Here is a 23,733-nt window from a genome sequence, read left to right as displayed (position 1 = left end):
AAAAAAAAAAAAGCCTTTGTTAGCTCTCTCCAGAACTATATTAACTGTATTTTAAGTCATTTCCTGGCCTCCAGGCTCTTCTCCCAACAATGAGTCCATCCTACCCAAGGTTGGCAGTGTATTTTCACAAAACACCTAAGAATCTACTGCACTCCAGACACTGTGTGAGGGGCTGGGCTGGGAATAAAAATGAATACACAGCCCCCGGCTTCTCGGCTCACACCCAGAAATGATACAAAACATTGCCCCCTCCCTGACTGTATTCAGTGGCAGATCCTTCTGGAATACTGTTTTTTTGTTTGTTTGTTTGTTTTTTGTTTTGGCCAGATCTCTTTTTTTAACCTTTATGAATCACTTATACATTAGAAACTTTCCATATGTTACCTTCGTTATTCCCAAGAACTCCACAAGGGAGGTACTACTATTTATTCCCATTTCACAGATAAGGAAAATGAGACCAGGTTACTTGCGTCTGTTCACAATTCAGGCAAGTGACAGACGTTGGGTTCAAGACCAGATCTGATCCTCTAGCTTATGCTCTGTCTCTCACATCTTAAGTAGGACGTAGAAAACTTGGAAAAGAGCCCAAACAGGATGATAATGATATGAAGAATCTTGAAACCAAGTCATGTGGGGAACGAAGGAAAGAAATGTAGCCTCTTTGGCTTTGTGAAGAGTGAATTTTAAAATGACATGGTGGCTGTCTCTAAATATTTGAGAGGTTGTTATGCAAAAGAGGAAGGAAGCAAACGTGTGGCTCCAACAGCAGAGCTAGGTCTAGCCCATGGTGAAATTTACACAGTAAATTTCGGCTCAAGAACCTTTTCTAACATAGCCCTCTAACAGGCAGGGGTGTTTAAGGAGAAGCTAAATAATCATTTGTCAGGGCTGGGTGGAAAGGACATTCCTGCCTTGAGTGGACAAGCGGTCTAGATGAGTGTTTCTGTGCACATGAGAATCATCTGGGGTCCTTTTAAAGAATACAGATGCAGGCCCCACCCCAGACTTAGCAAAACAGAATCTTGGGGGATGGAGACTGTATTGCAAGAATCACAAACGAGGAAATAAGTCTGTAAGCAGATTCATTCAAGCCTCAACAGAAGAACTATGAAAGGCCAATCAACATGAAAAACTGTTCAACTTTAAGAGTAATCAAAGAAATGCAAATTAGAACGGTGATGTACCATTTATTTCCTATCAAACTGCAAAACATTTTTAAAATATTACTAACAAGCGTTGGCATGGGAGAGGGGAAATGAACACCCTCACACTCTCCTGGTGAAAGAGTAAACTGAAGCTACTTTCTGTAGAGCAATTTAACAGTATGTTTAAGAGGAATTTTTAATACTAAAAATGCATACAGTGTAATCTTTGAGCAAGCAAGTTCACTGCTAGAAATTTATCCTAAGGGGACGATTTGGCAATTTTGAAGATGCCTTCTCAAAGACATTCACTCAGTTACTGATGGTAATGCTCTTTATCTGCATATATAGTATATGCAGTCCAATATAGTAGCCACTAGCCACATGTGGCTATTGAGCACTTGAACTGTGGCAAGTGAAATTTAGAAACTGATTATTATTATTACTTTTTTTGAGTCGGAGTATCGCTGTGTCGCCTAGGCTGGAGTGCAGTGGTGGGATCTCAGATCACTGCAACCTCCACCTCCTGGGTTCAAGCGATTCTCCTGCCTCAGCCTCCCGAGTACCTGGGACTACAGGCATGCGCCATGACACTCAGCTAATTTTTGTATTTTTTTTTAAGTAGAGACGGGGTTTTGCCATGTTGGCCAGGCTGGTCTCAAACTCCCGTCCTCAGGTGATATGCCTGCCTCAGCCTCCCAAAGTGCTGGGATTACAGGTGTGAGCCACCATGCCTGGATATGATTATTTTTAATTAATTTAAATTTAAAAGTAAAGAAAGATATATAGCTATTTACCTTTATAGTTCATGTTTATAACAGCACAAAATTAGAAAAACTATCAAAATATCAAACAATAAATGATAATTACCTCTGGTACACCCATAATGAAAATTTAGGCAGTCATTAAATATGATTATATAGATTTGTATTTATTGACATCAAAAAATATTCATAAGATACTGATAAATGAAAAAAATTATTTAAAAGTTTGTGTGGCCAGGCGAAGTGGCTCATGCCTGTAATCCCAGCACTTTGAGAGGCCAAGGTGGGAGGACTGCTTGAGCTCAGGAGTTTGAGACCAGCCTGGGGAAACACTGTGAAACCCTGTCTCTACTAAAAAAACAAAACAAAACAAAAACAAAAAAAACTTTAGCTGGGCATGGTGGCGTTTGCCTGCAGTCCCAGCTACTTGGGAGGCTGAGGTGGGAGGATCCCTTGAGCCACAAAGGTCAAAGCTGCAGTGAGCCATGATTACACCACTGCACTCCAACCTGGGTAAAGAGCAAGACTTTGTCTCAAAAAAAAAAATACATAAACAAAAATAAAAAGTTTGTGTATATTTCTTTCCATCCATATATGTGTGTGTGTATGTATATGTATGTATAGATATGTATACATCTATATATACAGTATATATGTGTATTTATAGATGTGTATATATACACATAGAAAGAGAGAAAGGTAAATATTTACATTAAAATATTTACGGAGCTTCCTCTGGGTAATGAGATGGTGATAATTATTCTTACTTTTCTGTTTTTCTAGCTGTTGTACAATAAACAAGCATTTGGCATGTAATAAAGCAATGAAGGCCAGGCGCGGTGGCTCACGCCTGTAATCCCAGCACTTTGAGAGACCGAGGCGGGCGGATCACGAGGTCAGGAGATCGAGACCATCCTGGCTAACACGGTGAAACCCCGTCTCTACTAAAAATACAAAAAATTAGCCGGGCGTGGTGGCGGGCGCCTGTAGTCCCAGCTACTCGGGAGGCTGAGGCGGGAGAATGACGTGAACCCGGGAGGCGGAGCTTGCAGTGAGCCGAGATCCCGCCACCGCACTCCAGTCTGGGCGACAGAGGGAGACTCCGTCTAAAAAAAAAAAAAAGCAATGAAAGCTTAAAAAACAAAGGTTCACTGGTGATTAGAATAGAAAAAGACTCAATCCAGAGAATTTTTTAACATGTTAGTCTCAGAAAACAAATTTTCCTATTTGGTGCTTAAACAAGGGTTCAGCAAGGAGGCCTCTCTGGCTTCACAGCAACCTGCACCGGTCTTTTGTACAGATCCTGGTGGAGTGGCTTGCTCTGGGCCCTGCTAACCTCCAGTAGCGAGACTATTTTATGTTTAGGTGCTAACGCTCTGGTTAACTTTCCTGACCCTCAGTTCATTGACAGCTCAGTTCATTGAGAGCCTCTGAACTGGAAATGCTTGGTCAAGAAGCCCAAGTTGAAACTGGCTTTTATTCCGTATTGTTCTCACCTCCTTACAGATGAGGCTGTGGGTTTTGTCCTATATTACCTACTTTCCACAAATTCCCTTGGGAAGAGGGAGCAGAGGAGTGGTTCCGTTTCAGCGCTTCCCTAAATGCAAACATAACAAACATTCCATGCAAAGGTAGTTGTGAGCGGCGGGTTGGGGGAGTCAACAGCTGCAGACGCTTTTCAGCCATTCTCAGCTTCTGGAGAGCTTTTCTCTACTGGAGCTATTAAACGAAATCTGGCTGATGCCAGCCAGGGGACGCTGCGTGCATTACGGCGCGTCCAGGGGCTACAACCCCTAATATCTAGCAACTCTTTCCCGATCTTTTGGCGCACAAGGAATTGAGGGTAAGCTCCGCAGTAAACAGTATTTAAACAGCTACTAGGCGACTCTTCCAGGCTGATAAAGTGGCTTCTCTAAAGGGCGGCCATAATACAACAGGTTTAGCAAAATGCCTTTGTTCCCCTGCGGCACCAGTAGCTACATCCTGAATTACAACAAAATCAATTTAAAAATTAAAAACTCTGCATTTTAAACAAGTATATATGTAAACACTTCTCTCTTAATCACATACACTCTCAGGTTATAATGTTTCTCCCCAATCCCCTCTTGAGAAATCTGTCAATGATGATTCTGTAATTATCCCTTTCCCTGGGTTAAAACTGACCTTCATAAAAATGCTGAACTTATAGGAAAATGCAGTAACAGTGGAACAGTCTCTCTGTCTGCTTTATTATGTAGTTAGTTAATAGATTCGTGGAAGTACTAATAACTGAATAACAGTTTGAATACGCAACAACATGCTATATATAGCCCAGGCCCAGCCATCTGAATTTTTCAAACAGTGAGGAAAACTGAATGATGTTAGCAACAGGCCAACAAGGGTGTAATTCCAAAATCCTTAAAAAAAAAATTAAAAAAAAAACCTAAACAGGAAATACTGTATATTTGTACAGCTTGGTGGGTTTTCCATGTTCTAACAAGAGATACACCAGAGGAAAGCTTGACTTGCTGCGGTAATGGCTCTAACTCATATTGAAGCCCCAATGTGAGTATCTTGGGTTTATAGCACAAGTGTAAATCCTACCTCAGCTGTCCCTTAAAAGAATCAGAAGTTATGGCAGCAGCTGCAACATGGTCCCCTCACTCTCCAGCCACTCGTGGTTTTACTAACTTTGGTTAACAGCTCTTTGTGAGAGAGAGTCATTTAGGAGCATACATTCCATGTAAGAACTATTTCCTTATTTTTTCGTTGACTAAACTGCTTACAAATAGCATTTGCTAAGGCTCTATGAAGAATCTAAACTTGATTTGTGTGCATAATCTGGGTGTCCTATTGACAAAGACATTCCCATACACACAACCAACCCAGATTGTAAATAATGAAAACAAATGAAGAAAAAGATCATTTGCATTCTCATAATTATAGAGCATCTAGCATTGTGTCTGGCACATTGTAAGGGCTCAATAGATATTCATTGATTTAGATTACTAGAATCTGTTCTCCCTCACTCCCAAAATCTCAATGTGGTTCACATACTAGAGTAATGAGTAAATATTCCTCTGCATTGCCTGGTGTAAACGGTAAAAATCAATGACCTTGGTCCCAAGTAAGCTGGGCTGACAAGGGAACCATGGCCACTGCCAGCATCTCCTAGAAAAGACTCCTGCCAATAACAGTTTTTCCTCCTTCGCCATAGAATCAATGGTCAGGAAGGAGCCGCTGAACCTACAATGCACAAAATTCTTTTGAAAACCTAAAAACAGGGGAAAGAATGCTAATGTTAACTTTTTGCTGCTAGGGTGGCAGGTCAAGTGCTGATCAAATCCCAGTGGAAATTTTCTTAGTCCCATTTATTCTCGAGAAATCTGTCCACCTACAGCTTTCTTCACGTGTTGTGGTAGAAGGCCAGCCAACCCCGCTCAAGGAAGGTTTTTTGTTTTCTCTGAATTTAGGAAAGCGTTCTCTGCTAGGTAGATTGAATCACTTGTTAACAATCACCCAAGATGAGAGCCCTGGTATAAATGCTCTGCACACAGCTTGCCTTCCTCTCTTAACTGGCTGTGATGACAGGCAAGGCTCCAATCTGACCTCAACAGGTCCTCACTCCAAAATCAGACTGAAATACACAACAAGCCAAGTCCATTAAAGTAACATTAAAGGTCTGGATTTAGCTCCACTAAACAGCAGAATTAAACTTTCAAGGGTCTAGCCACAATAAAGAGATTACTTTAAAGTCACTTAGGTTTGCACAGTTGTAGCTATTAGGGATCAGATCTTTATCTCAAAGGTACATAGTTTACCTTTGATCCTCCTCCAGAACTCCCACTAATGTCAACTTTCTCCACTGTTGGGATCAAGCCCCTGGCCTCCCTTTAATGCTGGGTTTTATTGCTGATTCTACAAGATCAACAGAAAAATTACAAGGAAAAGCTGTGAAGTTCCCTTCCGATGACAAGTTGTTTTAACAAAAAGAGCCCTCTCTTAAACGGTGAAATTTAAACACAGCAAACGACTCGCTGTAAAATGGAGCTGAGGGAGACAAAAACAAACAAAAACAACAACCAAAAAACAAAGTAACAAAACAAACACTAATTAATCAGTCCGATTGCTTATTCAGGGTTTCTTCGCTTGTCCAGGAAACTGGCAACGAGTGTCTTGAAAACAAGAGAAGGGGCAAGTGCCCGTTAGCACCCTTTAGCCTTTCTCCAGAGTCAGACAATCTGGATAAGGCTGAGGGTGCTCTGGGAGGGTTCCCAGGGAGTCAGCGCGCTTTCAAATCCCCATCCCCCAGTCCTGAGCTGTGGGGCTCTGACCCCAGGTCCTCCATCCCTGGACTGACACACCCAGTCTTCCCCCAAATCCCCACGGCACCGTCCCCTTGGTCCCCTTGCCTCTGGAGCGCTCGCGTGTCCCCGAGGGACACACTCTCCCTGCGGTGGATGACCCTGCGCCCACTCTGTCGCAGAACCCCGTTGTTTCTAATGCCCTTCCTCCGCAGCAGCACCCCTTCAACACCCATCACCACTCTCTCTCCCCAGTTGCAGGAGGAAGTCGCTCTGCTTCCTCTGTTCTCACCGCCAGCCCGAGCTTGGGCGCCCGGGGCTTTCTGGGTGGGGTTCTTTTTTGTGTACACAGTGTGTGTATGTGTGCGCGCGAGAGTGTGTGTGCCAAACGCTCATCGCATCCTTCCGCCTAGGCGGCCTCAGGTGCTCGCGGGAGGGGATCAGGATCTCATCGTGCCCTTGTCCCCGGCTCTTTGTGCCGAGTCCAGAGCAGCGCGAGGTCAGCTCTTTAGCTCACACCCCCGGCCCCGACCCTGGGTGGGAGCCTCCGCCTCCGCCTCCGCCTCCTCCGCAGCCGTCCGAGCCCGGCTTTGCCCGTCTGCTTCCATCCCGGCGCACGCCTCCGCCGTGCCGGGCGGCCGGAGAGCTGTCAGCCGGCGCCTGGGACTCGGACCCCGGCCGGCGGCTGCCGGTGCGAAAACTTACTGGAGCGGAGAAAGACAGCGCGCGGCGCACCAAGCGGCCGCACTGGCGCCGTTCCTGCCCCTTCCCGCGTCGCTCCCGCCTGGAGCGCGTCCCCCGGGATGCCCCGTCCCCCGGCCACTCACCAGCACCACGGAGCCCCGCACGGCCTCAGACACGCTCTGCCGGAGCTCAGCCGCCGTGCCAGGCTTGCTGAGCCGTTTGGTGAATTTGCGCACTTCGGCCATGGCAGCGGCGGCGGGCGGGTCTCGGCGGGCGGGCGGACCTCGGCGGGCGGGTGGACTCACTGCCCCGGCCCGCGGCGGCCGCGGCCGCTGCTGCTCCCTCTGTTTACTCGCCGGCCGGCCGGCCACATCGCAGCTCGGCGGCGGCGCGGCTCACGCTGCTCCTCCCTCCCACCTCCCACCCGCTGCTCCTCCCTCGTTCCCTCCTTCCCTCCTTTTCTCGCTCGCTTCGCCCGCTCACTGTCCTGCCCCACGGCGTCGGCGGCGGCAGCTCCCTCCCCTAGAGGGCCCGAGCTCCGATCGCCAGCAGCCGAAGCAGGAGGGTGTGTCTGATGGGGAAGGGTGTGTAGAGGGGGAGGGAGAACTGGAGGTGGGGGCGAGGGTCACGAGGGAAGAGGGGGGAAGTGGCTACCGCTCGGGCTCCGCCCGCAGCTGATGTTGCTGGTGCAGCCGCATCCGGGAGGGGAGATGTGGGCTGCTGCTTTTTTTCCGCTTGAGTGGGGAGGGCGGGGTGGGGTGGGGGAACAGAGAGGGGTGATGAAATGTCTCCAAGAGTGGGGCGTGCTCCTCTCCCGCCCTAGTGCTCCTCTCCCGCCCTAGTGCTCCTCTCCCGCCTCCGAGCTGCAGTGCCCGCAGGAGGGCTGGAGAACTCTCACGTCCCTCCACCCCGCAAGCCCCCAGGGCCCAGGAGGCTAGGGGCTGGAAAACAACGTGGAGCAGCCGCCTTTTGTGTGCTCCTTGGGGAAGGGTCGCACCAATGTCGAAGGGACAGAGAGCTGCTTTCCAGCGTGAGCGGCTCGACTGGGTCCCCCTCCTCGCCCACACCGCTTTCCTACTCAGCTGGCTCACCTAACAGGGGGCAACACTGGGGAGAGAGCATGCTTCTGGAAGTGGGAACTTATTGTGGCGGCACCCCTCGCTCCGTCCCCCACGGGGGAGAGCTGGGTGGTGGAGCCTGAGCCTGTGGCAGGTGATCCCTAGGTCAGCACTGACTGCACCAGGAGTGGGGTGGGGGTGGGCATTAGGAAGGCCATCTCCCTGGGTTTGGTGGACTTACCAATCTTATAGTAGCTTTTACAAGTGCCCTGCACTCACCTCTCCATTTCCTATTTATCTCCTTACCCTTTTCAGCTTCCAAGAAATTGTTTTTCCAAGAATCAAAGAACATCTCATAACAGGGTATAAAACGAACATGCTTAAGACAGAAATAGGGACGGGAATCTTGAAGTACTAGTGACCCTGTCAGACCTCCTGAAGTGCAGAGTGAAAGGCTCCACTGATGGTGGCAGTTTTCTATCTGGTTATTTCATTTGTTGAGAGTTTGAAAATGGCCCTCAGTCTGGGGGACCGAGCAGCCCTTCTGAAAGCAGTCCTACCACCACCCATCGGGCACTTTCCCCACCCTCAAAGACCAAACAGTCTTTTAGGGGACTTTATTATGGAAACAAGGGCATGCGTGGTGATGGTTTCTTTGAACCCAGAAAAGGCCAAGTCTCTTCGCAGTAAGCCTATTTCAGCCATCCCATCAGTCTCAATAAAGCATATATGGAGGCTCCTAGAGGGCCTGGGACCTGGAAGTCCTCTAAAGACATTCTGTCACAAATCTTAGTTTTGCACAGTACGTGTAAAATTTGTTAATTGTTGCGTGTAGGCTGATCTCCAAGAATTCATACCCTCTGTTCCATAAAGGCCTGTGTGGCTCATGCTGTTGGTTACCACCACAATAGCTATAACACTTTTTGCTTGCAAAGAGAGCCCAGATTTACTTCAGATATAGGGCAGAGCCACAGGGTTTAAGGAAGGCAGGCCCAACTCCAGGTGATGAATCATGACTGATGAAAAAACCATGATAAGCTCCCTCTTATTGACTAGTGGGATGGTCTAGACTCCCAATCGGTTTGGGCCAATAAGATATAAGAGGGAAGTGTGAGAGGAGGGTTCCTGGGAAAGTTTTTCTACCTTGATGAAAAAAAAAAAAAAAAAAAAAAAAAGGACAGAGGCCCAGGCCCCACTTTCTTCCTGAGAGGGATGTTTTCTTGCAATGCTTTGGCCCTTGGCAGCCATATTGCAACCATGAGGCAAGGCCAAGGCAATCTCAGAGAAGCCAATGCAGAATCCAGACAGCATTGAACTGTTGAACCAGGCCTGATACTGCCTACCTCTAGTTCCTTTTTATGTAAGAAAAATAAACCCCTGCAGTTTATGACACGTTTAGATGAATATTCTGTTACTTTCAGCCAAAAGCATTCTTAGTACCACAGGCTCTATGGTAGCCACTGAAGGTGCACAGCATTGAACAAGACAGGCAAGGTCCCTCCTCTCCTGGAGCTCACATGTGAGTGCAAAGAAATGAACATGTTAATTTCAGAAACATAAATGCTATGTAGAGAATTAAGGTGAGTTGATAGAGAGTAACTGGAGTTGGGGACCTAGTTTAAAATAGATGATCAAGAAAAGCTTCTTTGAGGAGGTAAACACTGAGCTGAGTCTTAAAGAAGCAGTCAGCAGAGATCAGCAGGTAGACCATTCCAGGCGACAGAAATGCCAGGAACGAAGGCCTAGAGATGGGGGCAGACTTAGTGTGTTCAAAGACCAAAAAAAGGCCAGTGTGGCTGGAGCGTAGAAGGAAGAGGAGTGGTACAAGATAGAGTAGGAGAAGTAAGCAATTTCTGCAGAGTATTGTGAGCCATGGGAAGCATATGTCACACTGATGGTGCACAAACACCATCTGGCCATTGTGCAGGCTCTATGCTCATTCTTGAGATTGTAGATTTCACTTCTTCTGGTTTAAGACTTCTATTTAAATACATAAACATTGAGCATGGTGCTACGCACTGAGGGAGAATGCAGTATGAATTAAAGACACTATTTCCTTCTGGGAAAAAAAAAAGAAAGTCTAGTAGAGAATGTATTTATGGTACAAAGTAGTATGTGATATAGACCATACTCAAGGTAAAGAGGCAGGAGAGGCCGAGCGCGGTGGCTCATGCCTGTAATCCCAGCACTTTGGGAGGCCGAGGTGGGTGGATCACCTGAGGTCAGGAGTTCGAGACCAGCCTAACCAACATGGCAAAATCCGTCTCTACTAAAAATACAAAAATTAGCCAGGTATGGTGGCAGGCACTTGTAATCCCAACTACTTGGGAGGCTGAGGCAGGAGATCACTTGAACCCGGGAGGCAGAGATTTCACTGAGCCAAGATTGCACCATTGCCCTCCAGCCTGGGCAAGAAGAGTGAGACTCCATCTCAAAAAAGAAAAAAGAAAAAAAAAGGCAGGAGAGATCATATCTGCTTAGGTCTATGAAAGGTTTTCTGGAACAGGGGATGTTTGAGCATTTGAGCTGGGCTTTGCGGAATGGGTAGGATTTGGATATAACTACACTCACATAGTAAAGAGAAATCGTAGGTGCAATCTTACAACTTCCAATAGGGCATTTTATTGGGCGATTTCTTTTCCACATTCGTTAAATATATTCAGTTTTTATCACAAATTTAGCTGCTGCATTAACACTATCCTAATTGAACCTGAGATACAAGTATTAGAAATGCCATTGAGCCCTTTGACCGAGAAATTCCACTTGTATAAATCAATGCCAAATAAAAACTTGCATATGTGAGCTCAGATGCCTGTATAAGGATGGTCATTATATCAAATGTTTGTAATAGCAAAATATTAGAAAGAACCTGAATGTCCATCTAAAAGGGACTTCTTTATGATCAGTCCCTAGACCACTGCCTGGCACATTGTGAGTGCTCAAAAAATAGTTGTTCAGCAAATGAATGAATACACATGATTTATTCAAACGAAGGGACTCTCTTCAGCTATTAAAAAAAGAATGAGGTAAATATGTATGTAATTACATTGAAAAAGCTCTAAAGGATATTCACTAATAAAAGCAAGTTGCAGAACAACTCTATTTATAAAAATGTGTATGTGTGGGCCAGGCGCGGTGGCTCACGCCTGTAATCCCAACATTTTGGGAGGCTGAGGCAGGCGGATCACCTGAGGCCAGGAGTTTGAGACCAACCTGGCCAGGAGTTTGAGACCAACCTGACCAACATGGCATGGCGAAACTCCGTCTCTACTAAAAATACAAAAATTACCCAGGCGTGATGGTGTGCACCCTGTAATCTCAGCTACTTGGGAGGCTGAGGCATGAGAATGGCTTGAACCCGAGAGGTGGAGATTGCAGTGAGCCAAGATCGCTTCACTGCACTCCAGCCTGGAGGATACAGCGGGATTCTGTCTCAAAAAAAAAAAAAAAATGTGTGTGTGTGGTGTGTGTGTATATGTATGTCCCTATACATGAGCTAATAGTGGGGGCCTCATGGGTGGGGAGTGGAAGTGGGGAGCAAGGAGACTTTAACATTTTATCATCTAAATGCTAAAGACTCTCAAATTTTTATTTCCAGCCTCAAACATCAAACTTGTATATCGAACTCAGCATCCCCACTGGGATGTCTAGTAAGTATCTCTAATTAAGCATGCCTAAAATCGAACTCTTATTCTTTCTCCATGAATCTAGTTTTTCTATAGTTTTCTCCATCTCAGTATATGATCATTCTTTCTAGTTCCTCAGAACAAAAGCCTTAGAGTCATCTTATTACCTACACACCCTTTATCCAACCAACAGCAAAGCCTGTTGGCTCTGCCTTCAAAATACGTCTGAAATCCAACCACTTCTTAATATCTCTACCAATACCACCAGCAACCCTTACCAAGCTTATGTCAATAGCCTCTCAACTGACCTCCCTGCTTTCACCCTTACCCTCCTGTAGTCTATTTGCAACATAGCCAGTGAGTCCCACCAACCCCCTATTCAGTTTCTACTTACAGTGACCTACAATATCTAGTGTTATCTCTTGCTGTGTAACAAATTACCCCCAAGTTTAGCAGCTTAAAACAATACACATGTATTATCTCACAGTTTCTGTCGTTCAGGAATCTAAGCATGGCTTAGTTGGGTTGTCCAGACCAGAGTCTCTCGCTAGGCTGCCATCAAGGTATGAGTTCAGGATCTCTCATAGGCTATGATCAAGGTGTCAGAGCAGGGGCCTCACCCATCTCAAGGTTTAACTGGGGCAGAATTTGTTTTTAAGCCCATTCACTGGTTGTGGCAGCATCCAGATCCTCACAGGTTGTTGTAGTAAGGGCCTTAGTTCCTTGCTGGCTGTCAGCCAGAGGTTGGCCTCAGTTCCTTGCCTCATGAGCTTCTCCAGAAGGCAGTTAATAACATGGCAGTTTACCAAAGTGAGCAAACAGGGCCAGGCGCAGTGGCTCACGCCTGTAGTTCCAGCATTTTGGGAGGCCAATGTGGGTGGATCACTTGACGTCAGGAGTTCAAGACCAGCCTGGCCAACATGGTAAAACCCTGTCTCTACTAAGAATACTAAAGTTGGCAGGGTGTGGTGGTGCATACCTGTAATCCCAGCTACTCAGGAGGCTGAGGTGAGAGGATCACTTGAACCCAGGAGGTGGAGGTTGCAGTGAGCCAAGATCCCACCACTGCATTCCAGCCTGGGCAACAGAGTGAGATTCTGTCAAAAAAAAAAAGAAAGAAAGAAAGAAAGAAAGAAAGAAAGAAAGAAAAGAAAAGAAAAAGAAAAAAAAGTGAGCAAACAAGAGAGAGTTGAAAGAGTGAAAGACTACCTGCAATTGGAATCCACAGTCTTTTATAACCTAAACTTGGAAGTGGCATCCCATCAATTTTACTGTATTTTATTCACTAGGTCCAGCTCACATTGAAGGGGAAGATATTAACACAGGGCATTAATACTAGGAGGCAAGAATCATCTGGAGCCATGTCAGAAGCTGCCCATCACAATCTACCAGACCTGTCTTACTATAGCATTACAGCTTTTTTCCCATACCTGTCTGATCTCATCTCCTATTGATCCTCTCCTTTGCACTCCATGATCTACCACACAGGCCTCCTTGAGGGTCCCTGAATTGCCAAGGCTTTGTCCATCATCAAGGCCTCCTCACTTACTGTTGCTTCTACCCAGCGGAAGAAGCTTCATTACTTACTCTCTCAACATCTAGATTTTGGGCGTTCCTTGACCTTCGTATTTAAAAGTTCAACCCTCCTACCATCTCCTATCTAACTTGCTTTCTTTGTTTTTCTCCAAAGCACTTGTCACCATTTGATATACTATATATGTTTATATATTTATTTTATCATCTGTCTTCCGCACTAAAATGCACGTTCCATGAAAGCAGGATATTTTGTCTCCTTTGTTCACTGCTTTATCATCAGTGCCTAAAGCAGCACTGCCCAACAGAAATATAATATGAGTACATATGTAATTATAAATTCACTTGTAGCCACATTTAAAAATTAGTAAAAAGAAGCAGGTGAAATTAATTTTAAAAGTATATTTTTGTTGGGCATGGTGGCTCACACCTGTAATCCCAGCACTTTGGGAGGCCGAGGTGGGTGGATCACCTTAGGTCAGGAGTTCGAGACAAGCCTGGCCAACATGGTGAAACCCTATCCCTACTAAAAATGCCAAAACTTAGCCAGGTGTAGTGGCGGGCGCCTGTAATCCCAGCTACTCAGGAGGCTGAGACAGGAGAACTGCTTGAACTCAGGAGGGGGAGGTTACAGTGAGCCGAGATCACGCCATTGCACACCAGCCTGAGCAACAAGAGTGAAACTCCGTCTCAAAAAAAAAAAAAAAAGTTTTCTAATGGCCAGGTGCAGTGGCTCATGACTATAATCCCAGCACTTTGGGAGGCTGAGGCAGGAGGATCATTTGAGGTCAGGAGTTTGAGACCAGCCTGACCAACATGGTGAAACCTTGTCTCCACTAAAATTACAAAAAAAATGGCCAGATGTGGTGGCTCACGCGTCTAATCCCAGCACTTTGGGAGGCTGAGGTGGGTGGATCACGAGGTCAGGAGTTCGAGAGCAGCCTGGCCAATGTGGTGAAACCCCATCTCTACTAAAAATACAAAAATTAGTCAGGCGTGGTGGCACGCACCTGTAGTCCCAGCTATTCAGGAGGCTGAGGCAGAAGAATCACTTGAAACCGGGAGGCAGAGGTTGCAGTGAGCCATGATCATGCCACTGCAGTCCAGCCTGGGCAACAGAGTGAGACTCCATCTCTAAATAAATAAATAAATAAATAAAACCAGCCTGGTCAACATAAGATCCCATCTGTACAAAAAAATTAAAAATTAAAAAATTAGCTGGGCATTGTGGTACACGTCTGTAGTCCCAGCTACTCAGGAGGTTGAGACAGGTGGATTACATGAGCCCAGGAGTTTGAGGCTTCAGTGAGCCGTGATTGTGCCACTGCACTCCAGCATGGGTGACAGAGCAAGACCCTGTCAGAAAAACAATTCTAATAATTATTTCATATCAGTTTTTGTATTTAAGTATAAATTAACTAAAATTAAATAAAATTACAAATTCATTTCCCCAGTCGCATGAACTACATTCACGTGCTCAATAGCTCTATGTGGCTAGTGGCCACAACGTTGCACAAGGCAGGCCTAGAACAGTGCCCAGCACTTAAAGGTCACTCAATAATTAATTATTATATACAAATTGTGTGCAGCTTTTCCAATCAGAATATATTCATGATGACTTCAATGAGATAAATAAAGCAAAACAAAAGAAATCATGATACCATGTTCACTTCTGTGTGTTGTTGAGGCATTTATTACAACCAAACTATAATTGTGGAGAGCTGTATGGTCTCCAAAGCATATTTATATCCATTATCTCATTCAATCTTCAGAACAATCTGGAGAGGTAGACAGAGCCAAGATTATTTTTCCCCATTTTACAGATAAGTCACACAGTAGTTGGCAGGGCCAGAAACAGAAGCCAGGTCTTTTAGGTCTCTTTCAGATACACCACATGGCACTGACTAACCTTAAGGGCCTTGGGAGACTCTCCATCTTACTCTAATTCTATGCGGATCCATTAGTCATGAATTTATAGTGAGCTTGTCATATATATTTTATCTGTCAAACAACTGTATATTGTTGGATACAATAATATAGGCAATATATGAGTATTTGAAAAAGTTAAAAGCCCTATCGCAATTATAAGATACTTTAAATAATATAAAACTTATTGAATATATATTAATCGCCTATGGTACCACTTGGAATAATGAGAGGTTCCTTATTTCCCAAAGTTAACACCTTCTTTTTCACTTTTTTATCCTTCAAAGGAATATTTTAAAAATAATATTAAAAACATATTTTAAAAATATTTTTAAATTTTCTTAAAAATATTTTTTAGGCCGGGTGCAGTGGCTCACGCCTGTAATACCAGTACTTTGGGAGGCTGAGGAGGGCGGATCACGAGGTCAGGAGATCGAGACCATCCTGGCTAACACGGTGAAACCCTGTCTCTACTAAAAATACAAAAAAAAAAAAAAAAATTAGCTGGGCGCGGTGGCGGGCGCTTGTAGTCCCAGTTACTCGGGAGGCTGAGGCAGGAGAATGGCGTGAACCTGGGAGGCAGAGCTTGCAGTGAGCCGAGATCACGCCACTGCACTCCAGCCTGGGCGACAGGGTGAGACTCCGCCTCTAAAAAATAATAACAATAAAAAATAAAAAGAAGTAAAAAATATATATATATATGTAATACTCATCTGGGCACAGTGGCTCACACTTATACTCCCAGCACTTTGAGAGGCCAAGGCAGGTGGATCACCTGAGGTCAGGAGTTGAAGACCAGCCTGGCTAACATGGTGAAACCCCTTCTTTACTAAAAATACAAAAATTAGCCAGGCGTGGTGGCAGAAGCCTGTAATCCCAGCTACTCGGGAGGCTGGGCAGGAGAATCACTTGAACCTAGAGGCAGAGGTTTCAGTGAGCCGAGGTCGTGCCATTGCACTCCAGCTGGGTGACAAGAGTGAAACTCCGTCTCAAAATAATAATAATAATAATAATCCTATTGAGTTCTCAAAAGGGATAGATGATAACCTGGGAGTTGTCCATTAGTTGTACATGCTATTGCTAAAGGACCAAATTTGTTGTCATGCCCAGGCTGTACAGGCTTGAAGGGAGCGGGGAAGGGCTGATGCACATGAGAGCTCTGATGAGAGAGTTCAGGCAAGGACAGAGTACAGGTGGCATTGATCTTACCCAGAGGACATTTTCTCAGGTCACTTTAATTCCTTTATGAGATGACAAAGGACACCTGCCAATCTGAACTCTGGAAATCTGAACTAAAAGATCAGCCTCCCCTCAAAGACTGATAATTGTGTTTATAATAATGGCAAAGAAGAGCTGGAAGTACCAGAAGCCGGGCAAGCCTGAGGTTGCATTTTTCAAAGGTCAGCTAAGGATTATGCTCTACGCCCAAGGGATGGGGCCACAAAAGCCATGAATCCTTGGGGGACTATGAATGCTTGGGGGACTATTCAGTGAAGAGTTAGGTGCCTTGGCAACCAGACATCAGGCCCCTCCCATCATCTAATACCAGCTACTTTTATCTAATACCATTATCTAATACCAGCTACTTTTATCTAATACTATTATCTAATACCAGCTACTTTTTCTTCTCTATCAATCAGTTCTTTGTTAATGTCCTAGCAGCCTTGTGGCTGCACTCACCTAAATTAAAACATCTGGAGTTCTTAAACCTCCTGATCTGATATCCTTCTAGATGACCTTTGAATTGCTCCACCTAATGGCAGCTAGTTCCTGTATAAGTATCAATTCATGACCCAAAGCCCAGATGGGTGGAGATGCCTAGGGACATTTGACTATCATGTTCCTCAAGATAACCTATGGAGAAAATGATTCAAATGTGGTCCTGCTGCCCTTGAAAAGATCACAGTATATACGCACCACTGTTAATTTAAAAAGGTTAGGTACAGTTGTCATGTTTCATTATCAGAAATGCACTATTTTGTTTTTTCAATATACTTCTAGGTCACTGAGGAGCGTTAACCCAAGAGTTTCTCTATCTAGCTCTCATTTAAAAGTTTTCCATAATCCTGTTTTGTAAATTGATAGTCATTAATTTTCCCCCAATAGATGGCTGTTAGTAGAAGTGACCTAGCTAAAATTCTGCTGTAAAAGAGTGAAACGAGGTTATTTTGTTTATGAGCCCCTATGTGTACATCTCTGGGCTCAGTCTGATTACCTTTTTTCTTTAGCCAAATAGAATGTCCTACTTTTTTCTTTAGCCAAATAGAATGTTCTATCCTTTAGCCCCACAGCTAAGAGAGGTGGGGATAGGTGTAATGCTACTGCTGGCAAGCGAGGGGTTTTGAATAGTAAAAGCCAATGGAGAACAGAAAAATAGTCAGAACCAGACTTTTAAAAAATATATCAACGTGGCTTCCTGAGTTGTGGGGTTTTTTTCTGTTTGTTTTTTTGCAAAGCAGAAACCTATGAGAATCATGATCAAAATGCAGTTGTATCTTGTGAAGCCATATGAAACTCTTCAGGAGAATAAGAAAAAGCCCATCAGTGGGAGATGCTAGGACCATCAGCTGAGCCAGGGAGAGGATGATTAGGCATGTAATGTTCAGAGGCTACTTGAGGGGAAAGGGAGAACAAAAAAACCCCACCGTAATGAAAGGCCTCAAAGAATTAACAATAAAACTATATTTGATCCAGCAATCCCACTGGGAAACTACCCAAAGGAAAAGAAATAATTATAGCCAAAAGACACCTATACTCACGTTTATCACAGCACTATTCATAATAGTAAAGTTACGGAATCAAACTAAGTGTCCATCAATGAATGACTGGATAAAGGAAATGTGATATATATACACAATGGAATATTATTCAGCCATAAAAAGAATGGAATTATGAATTTTGCAGAAAAATGAATGGACCTGGAGGCCATTAAGTGAAACAACTCAGAAACAAAAAGTCAAATACTGCATGTTCTCACTTATAAGTGGGAGCTAAATAATGCATTCACATGGACATAGAATGTGTAATAATCACTGGAGACACAGAAGGGTGGAAGTGTGGAAGAGGGGTGAGGGATAAGAAATTATTTAATGGGTAAAATGTACACTATTTGGGTGATGGATACACTAAAAGCCTAAACATCACCACTATGCAATGTAGCCACGTAACAAAACTGCATTTGTCCTCCTCAAAATTATACAAATATAATTGTAAAAAAAAAAAAAAAGAAAATAAGAGCTAAAGGAGTAAGAAAGAAAAAGTGGCTAGAAATATAATTATGAATCCAACATAGGAGAGCCCAAGTATGGGGAGGCCAGGACAGAAACTGCCAGACAAATGGGAAAAAAAACCAGGAAGTGAATGTCCAATTGGCTTTAGTCTAGACTCTAGGGTCAGAGAAAAACTATTCCCAAGAAGGGCCCAGATCAGAAGCCAGAAAGCAAATAGATGAGGATGGTCCGTGGGTGTATGTCAGGGGGTCTAAGAGCCACCAAATATATCTGCCCAGGGATATGCCCCGTAGCAGTTTCTCAAAGGCAGAAAAACTTAAATATATTTCTGTTTCCACGGAATGGCCCCAGAAAGATTCAATGAGTATTTACATTTGCTTGTTTGCTGAGTCAATTCTAGGCTATAGCCAGATAGCCAGCATGCCTGGGAGACTAAGTCAGAAGGGTTGGAGAGGGCAGTCCCCAAACTTGTCAGACTGGGAAAGTGGGAGTTTGGGATAAGTCCAAATTTAGCATGTTGTCCTAATATACGTAATCACCAACAAATATTGAAAAATACTCAGCTGGGCGCAGTGGCTCACGCCTGTAATCCCAGCACTTTGGCAGGCCGAGGCGTGCAGATCACCTGAGGTCAGGAGTTCAAGACAAGCCTGGCCAACATGGCAAAATCTCGTCTCTACTAAAAATACAAAAATTAGTTGGGTGTGGTGGTGGGTGCCTGTAGTCCTAGCTACTAGGGAGGCTGAGGCAGGAGGATTGCTTGAACTGGGAGGCGGAGGTTGCAGTGAGCCGAGATCACACCACTGCACTCCAGCCTGGGCTACAGAGGGAGACTGCCTCTCAAAAAAAAAAAAAAGAGAGAAAACCTCTTCATCCATAAAATGTTGTGGTTTTCAAAATGACCCTTTCCCTTGCAGGAAGCTAATGATATGTCTGTGAAAATGCCAGTGTAAGCTTCTTAAGTATTTCAAATGTTGTAGAAAGCATTAGGTATTGCTTTCTATTATGTACATGTATATTCCTGAATATGAAACTTTTTTTTGCCTTGAACTCCTGGGCTGAAGCAATTCCTCCGCTTCAGCCTCCTGAGTAGCTTGGACTACAGGTACATGCCATGCCTGGCTAATTTTCAAGGTTTTTTTTAGAGATGAGATCTCACACTATTGCCCAGACTGCTGACTGCGAAACTTACTTATAAAGAGACCAAATGGTTTAGTGTCGCCTTCACATGAAAAAAAAAAAAAAAAAAGAGAGACACCAAATGGTCCAGGCTGGGGAAAGGATATGAGGACTTGGTGCTGGACAAGTCCAGTGGAAATTATTCATGGGCACAACTGAAAAGAGCAAAGAAGGACTTTCAGGAGCCTTTAGGGACAGATAAGTTGTATCCAGAAAATTACAGGGACTAGGATCAGAACAGGAGCAAGGACAGGGAGGGCAGGTACGTGGAGTTGGATCAGAACTTAGAAATTGCCTAGTGAGATCGGGTGCTGTGGTTCATGCCTGTAATCCCAGCACTTTGGGAGGTCGAGGCGGGCGGATCACGAGGTCAAGAGATCGAAACCATCCTGGCCAAAATGGTGAAACCCCGTCTCTACTAAAAATACAAAAATTAGCTGGGCATGGTGGCACGTGCTTGTAGTCCCAGCTACTCAGGAGGCTGAGGCAGGAGAATCACTTGAACCCAGGAAGTGGAGGTTGCAGTGAGCCGAGATCATGCCATTGCACTCCAGCCTGGGTGACAGAGCCAGACTCTGTCTCAAAAAAAAAAAAAAAGAAAGAAAAAAGAAAAGAAATTGCCTAGTGACTAAATTTTAGTTCAAACTGCTTCTTTGTACAGAAGGCAAGACCAGGATTAATTCAGACAAAGGAAAGCAAACCACTTAAGAGATGGAGCTTCCCGTGTGCGGTGGCTCACGCCTGTAATCCCATTATTTTGGGAGGCCAAGGTGGGTGGATCACTTGAGGTCAGGAGTTCGAGACCAGACAGGCCAATATGGCAAAACCCCGTCCCTACTAAAAATACAAAAATTAGCCAGGCCTGGTGGCACATGCCTGTAATCCCAGTTACTTGGGAGGCTGAGGCACGAAAATGGCTTGAACCAGCAAGGTGGAGGTTACAGTGAGCTGAGGTCATGCCACTGCACTCCAGTCTGGGCATCAGAGCTAGATTCTGTCTCAAAAAAAAAAAAGAAAAAAAAGAAAAAAGAAATGGAACTGACCAGGTGTGGTGGCTCACACCTGTAATCCCAGCGCTTTGAGAGGCCAAAGCAGGAGGATCCCTTGAGGACAAGAGTTCAGGACCAGCTTGGCAACATAGCGAGACTCTGTCTCTACAAAAAATACAAAAATTAGCCGGGCATGGTGGTGCATGCCTGTGGTCTCAGCTACTCAGGAGGCTGAGGTGAGAGGATTGCTCAAGCCTGGGAGGTTGAGGCTGCAGTGAGCCATGATTGTGCTAGTGCACTCCAGCCTGGGTGACAGAGTGAGACCCTGTCTCAAAATAAGTAAATGAAGTCTTTATCGATTTGAGATCAGCACTGAAGTATTTACAGATGAAACAACATGATGTCTAGGATTTGCTTTAAAATACTACGGAAAGTGTCAAGACCATACAATGGGGGAAATAAGCATCTCTTCCCCACCAAATGGTGCTGGGATAACTGGAAAATCACCTGCAAAATAATAAAGTTGGATCCCTATTTCACTCCATATACAAAAACTAAATGAAAATGGATCAATGATCTAAATATAATAGCTGAGGCTGGGTGTGGTGGCTCATGCCTGTAATCCCAGCACTTCGGGAGGCCAAGGCAGGTGGAACACTTGAGGTCAGGAGTTTGAGACTAGCCTGTCCAACAAGGTGAAACCCCATCTCTACCAAAAATACAAAAAAATTATCCAGGTGTGGTGGTGGGCGCCTGTGTTTCCAGCTACTCAGGAGGCTGAGGCAGGAGAATCAATTGAGCCCAGGAGGCAGAGGTTTCAGTGGGCCGAGATTACGCCACTGCACTCCAGCCTGGGTGACAGAGCAAGATTCTCTCTCAAAAAAAATAAATTAAATGAATAAATAAATAAATAAATCATTTGAAATGATAAAACTCTTAGAGGAAAACATAGAGATATATCTTTATGACCTCGGATTTGGCAATGAATTATTAAATTTGATACCAAAAGCACAAGCACCAAAAGAAAAAAAATAGGTAAACTGGACTTCATCAAAATTTAAAACTTTTGTACATCAAAGGACATTATAAAGAAAGTGAGAAGTCAACCTGCAGAATGGGAAACATAATTCTGTTAAGGGTCTAGTATTCAGAATATGTAAAGAACTCTTACAATTCAATACGAAAAGGGCCAACAATCCAATTTAAAAATGGGTAGAGCAGCTATTCAGGAGGCTAAGGTGAAAGAATCGTTTGAGTCTGGTAGGTCGAGGCCGCAGTAAACTATGATTACGCCATTGTACTCCAGCCTGGGTGACAGAGTGAGACCCTCTCTCAAAAAAAGAAAAGAAAAGAAAGGCCGGGTATGGTGACTCATGCCTGTAATCCCAGCACTTTGGGAGGCCGAGGCGGGTAGATCACGAAGTCAAGAGATCGAGACCATCCTGGCCAACATGGTGAAATCCTGTCTCTACTAACAATACAAAACTTAGCTGGGCGTGGTGGTGCGCACCTGTAGTCCCAGCTACTCGGTAGGCTGAGGCAGAAGAATCGCTTGAACCTGGGAGGCAGAGACTGCAGTGAGCTGAGATCATGCCACTGCACTCCAGCCTGGCGACAGAGCGGGACTCCGTCTCAAAGAAAACAAAACAAAACAAAACAAAAACATGGGTAGAGGACTTGAACAGGCATTTCTCCAGAGGAGATATACAAATGACCAATAGGCACATGAAAAAATGCTAGGCCGGGTGCAGTGGCTCACGTCTGTAATCCCAGCCCTTTGGGAGGTCGAGGCAGACAGATCACTTGAGGCCAGGAGCTCGAGACCAGCCTGACCAACATGGCGAAATCCCGTCTCTACTAAAAATACAAAAATTAGCCGGGCGTGGTGGCACGCGCCTGTAGTCCCAGCTACTTGGGAGCCTGAGGAAGGAGAATCACTTGAACCTGGGAGGTGGAGGTTGCAGTGAGCTGAGATGGGGCCACTGCACTCCAACCTGGATGACAGCTTCACTCTGTCTCAAAAAAAAAAAAAAAGAAAAAGAAAAAAGAAAAAATGCTCAGTATCATTAGTAATTAGGTAAACAGACCTTCACATCCACTAGGATGGCTATAATACACACACACACACACACACACACAGAGACACACACACACACACACACAGAGAAAATAACAAGTGTTGGTCAGTTGCACAGAAATGGGAACCCTTGTATATTGCTGGTGGGAATGTGAAATGGTGCAGCTGCTGTGGAATACAGTTTGGCAGTTCCTCAGAAAGTTAAGTATAGAATTACCATATGATTTAGCAACTTCACTCCTAGGTATATTTCCAAGAGAAATGAAAACATATGTCTGCACAGAAACTTGTATGTAAATATTTACAGCAGGATTATTCATAATAGCCAAAAGATGGAAACAGCCCAAATGTCCACCAATGGATGAGTGGATAAATAAATTGTGGTACATCTATATTTTGAAATATTATTCAGCCATAAATTGGAATGCATGACTGATACATGCTACAACTTGAATGAACCTCTAAAAAATGCTAAATGAAAAGAGCCAGAGACAAAAAGACACATATTGTATGATTCCTTTCTAGTAAAATGCCCAGAATAGGCAAATTTATAGAGACAGAAAGCATATTAGTGGTTGCCAGGGGTCAGGAAGAGGGGGAAATAAAGAGTAATTACTTAATAGGTACAAGGTATTCTTCTGGGGTGATGAAAACATTTGAAACTAGAGAGAGGTAGTGGTTGCACTGCATTTTTAATGCATGAAATGCCGTTGAATTGTGCACTTTTAAATGGCGAACTGTATGTTGTGCAAATTCCAGCTCAATTTAAAAAATACAATACCAGCCTGGACAACATACAGAGACCCCCTTCTGCACAAAAAATAAAAATAAAAAAATTAGATAGGTAAGGTGGTGAGTGCCTGTAGTCCCAGCTACTTGGGAAGCTGAGGTGGGAGGATCACTTGAGCCCAGGAGGTAGAGGCTGCAGTGAGCTATGATCGCATCACTATACTTCAGCCTGGGTGACAGAGTGAGATCCTGTCTCAAAGAAAGAAAGAAAAAAAAAAAGACTGTGCAGGGTGTGGCTGAAGCCTGTAATCCTGGCACTTTGGGTGACCAAGGTGGGAAGATCGCTTGAGCCCAGGAGTTCAAGACCAGCCTGGGCAACATAGGGCGACCCCGTCTCTACAAAAAAAAAAAAAAATTAGATGGGTGTAGGCCGGGTGCGGTGGCTCACTCCTATAATCCCAGCATTTTGGGAGGCTGAGGCAGGTGGATCACCTGAGGTCAGGAGTTTGAGAA

General features: G+C 44.5%; 1 protein-coding gene across 4 annotated transcripts in view; it reads right to left on the bottom strand.

The window, feature by feature from the left end:
• Positions 1 to 7,446, bottom strand: part of DOCK11 (dedicator of cytokinesis 11) — a 191,256-nt gene extending 183,810 nt beyond the window's left edge. For 3 of the 4 annotated variants that reach the window (XM_034949442.3, XM_034949441.4, XM_034949443.3), the window contains exon 1: positions 7,017 to 7,415. In XM_034949442.3, the coding sequence (XP_034805333.1) occupies positions 7,017 to 7,118 (102 nt within the window). In that variant the 5' untranslated portion in view covers positions 7,119 to 7,415. Of the gene's footprint in view, positions 1 to 7,016 lie in introns of all 4 variants that reach the window. The other variant, XM_034949440.3, reaches the window with a different exon arrangement.
• Between the last annotated feature and the right edge of the window lie 16,287 nt (positions 7,447 to 23,733).

The sequence above is a fragment of the Pan paniscus genome, chromosome X, assembly GCF_029289425.2.
Source record: "Pan paniscus chromosome X, NHGRI_mPanPan1-v2.0_pri, whole genome shotgun sequence".
Classification (NCBI taxonomy): Eukaryota; Metazoa; Chordata; class Mammalia; order Primates; family Hominidae; genus Pan; species Pan paniscus.
This window is presented reverse-complemented; position numbering and strand designations above follow the sequence as displayed.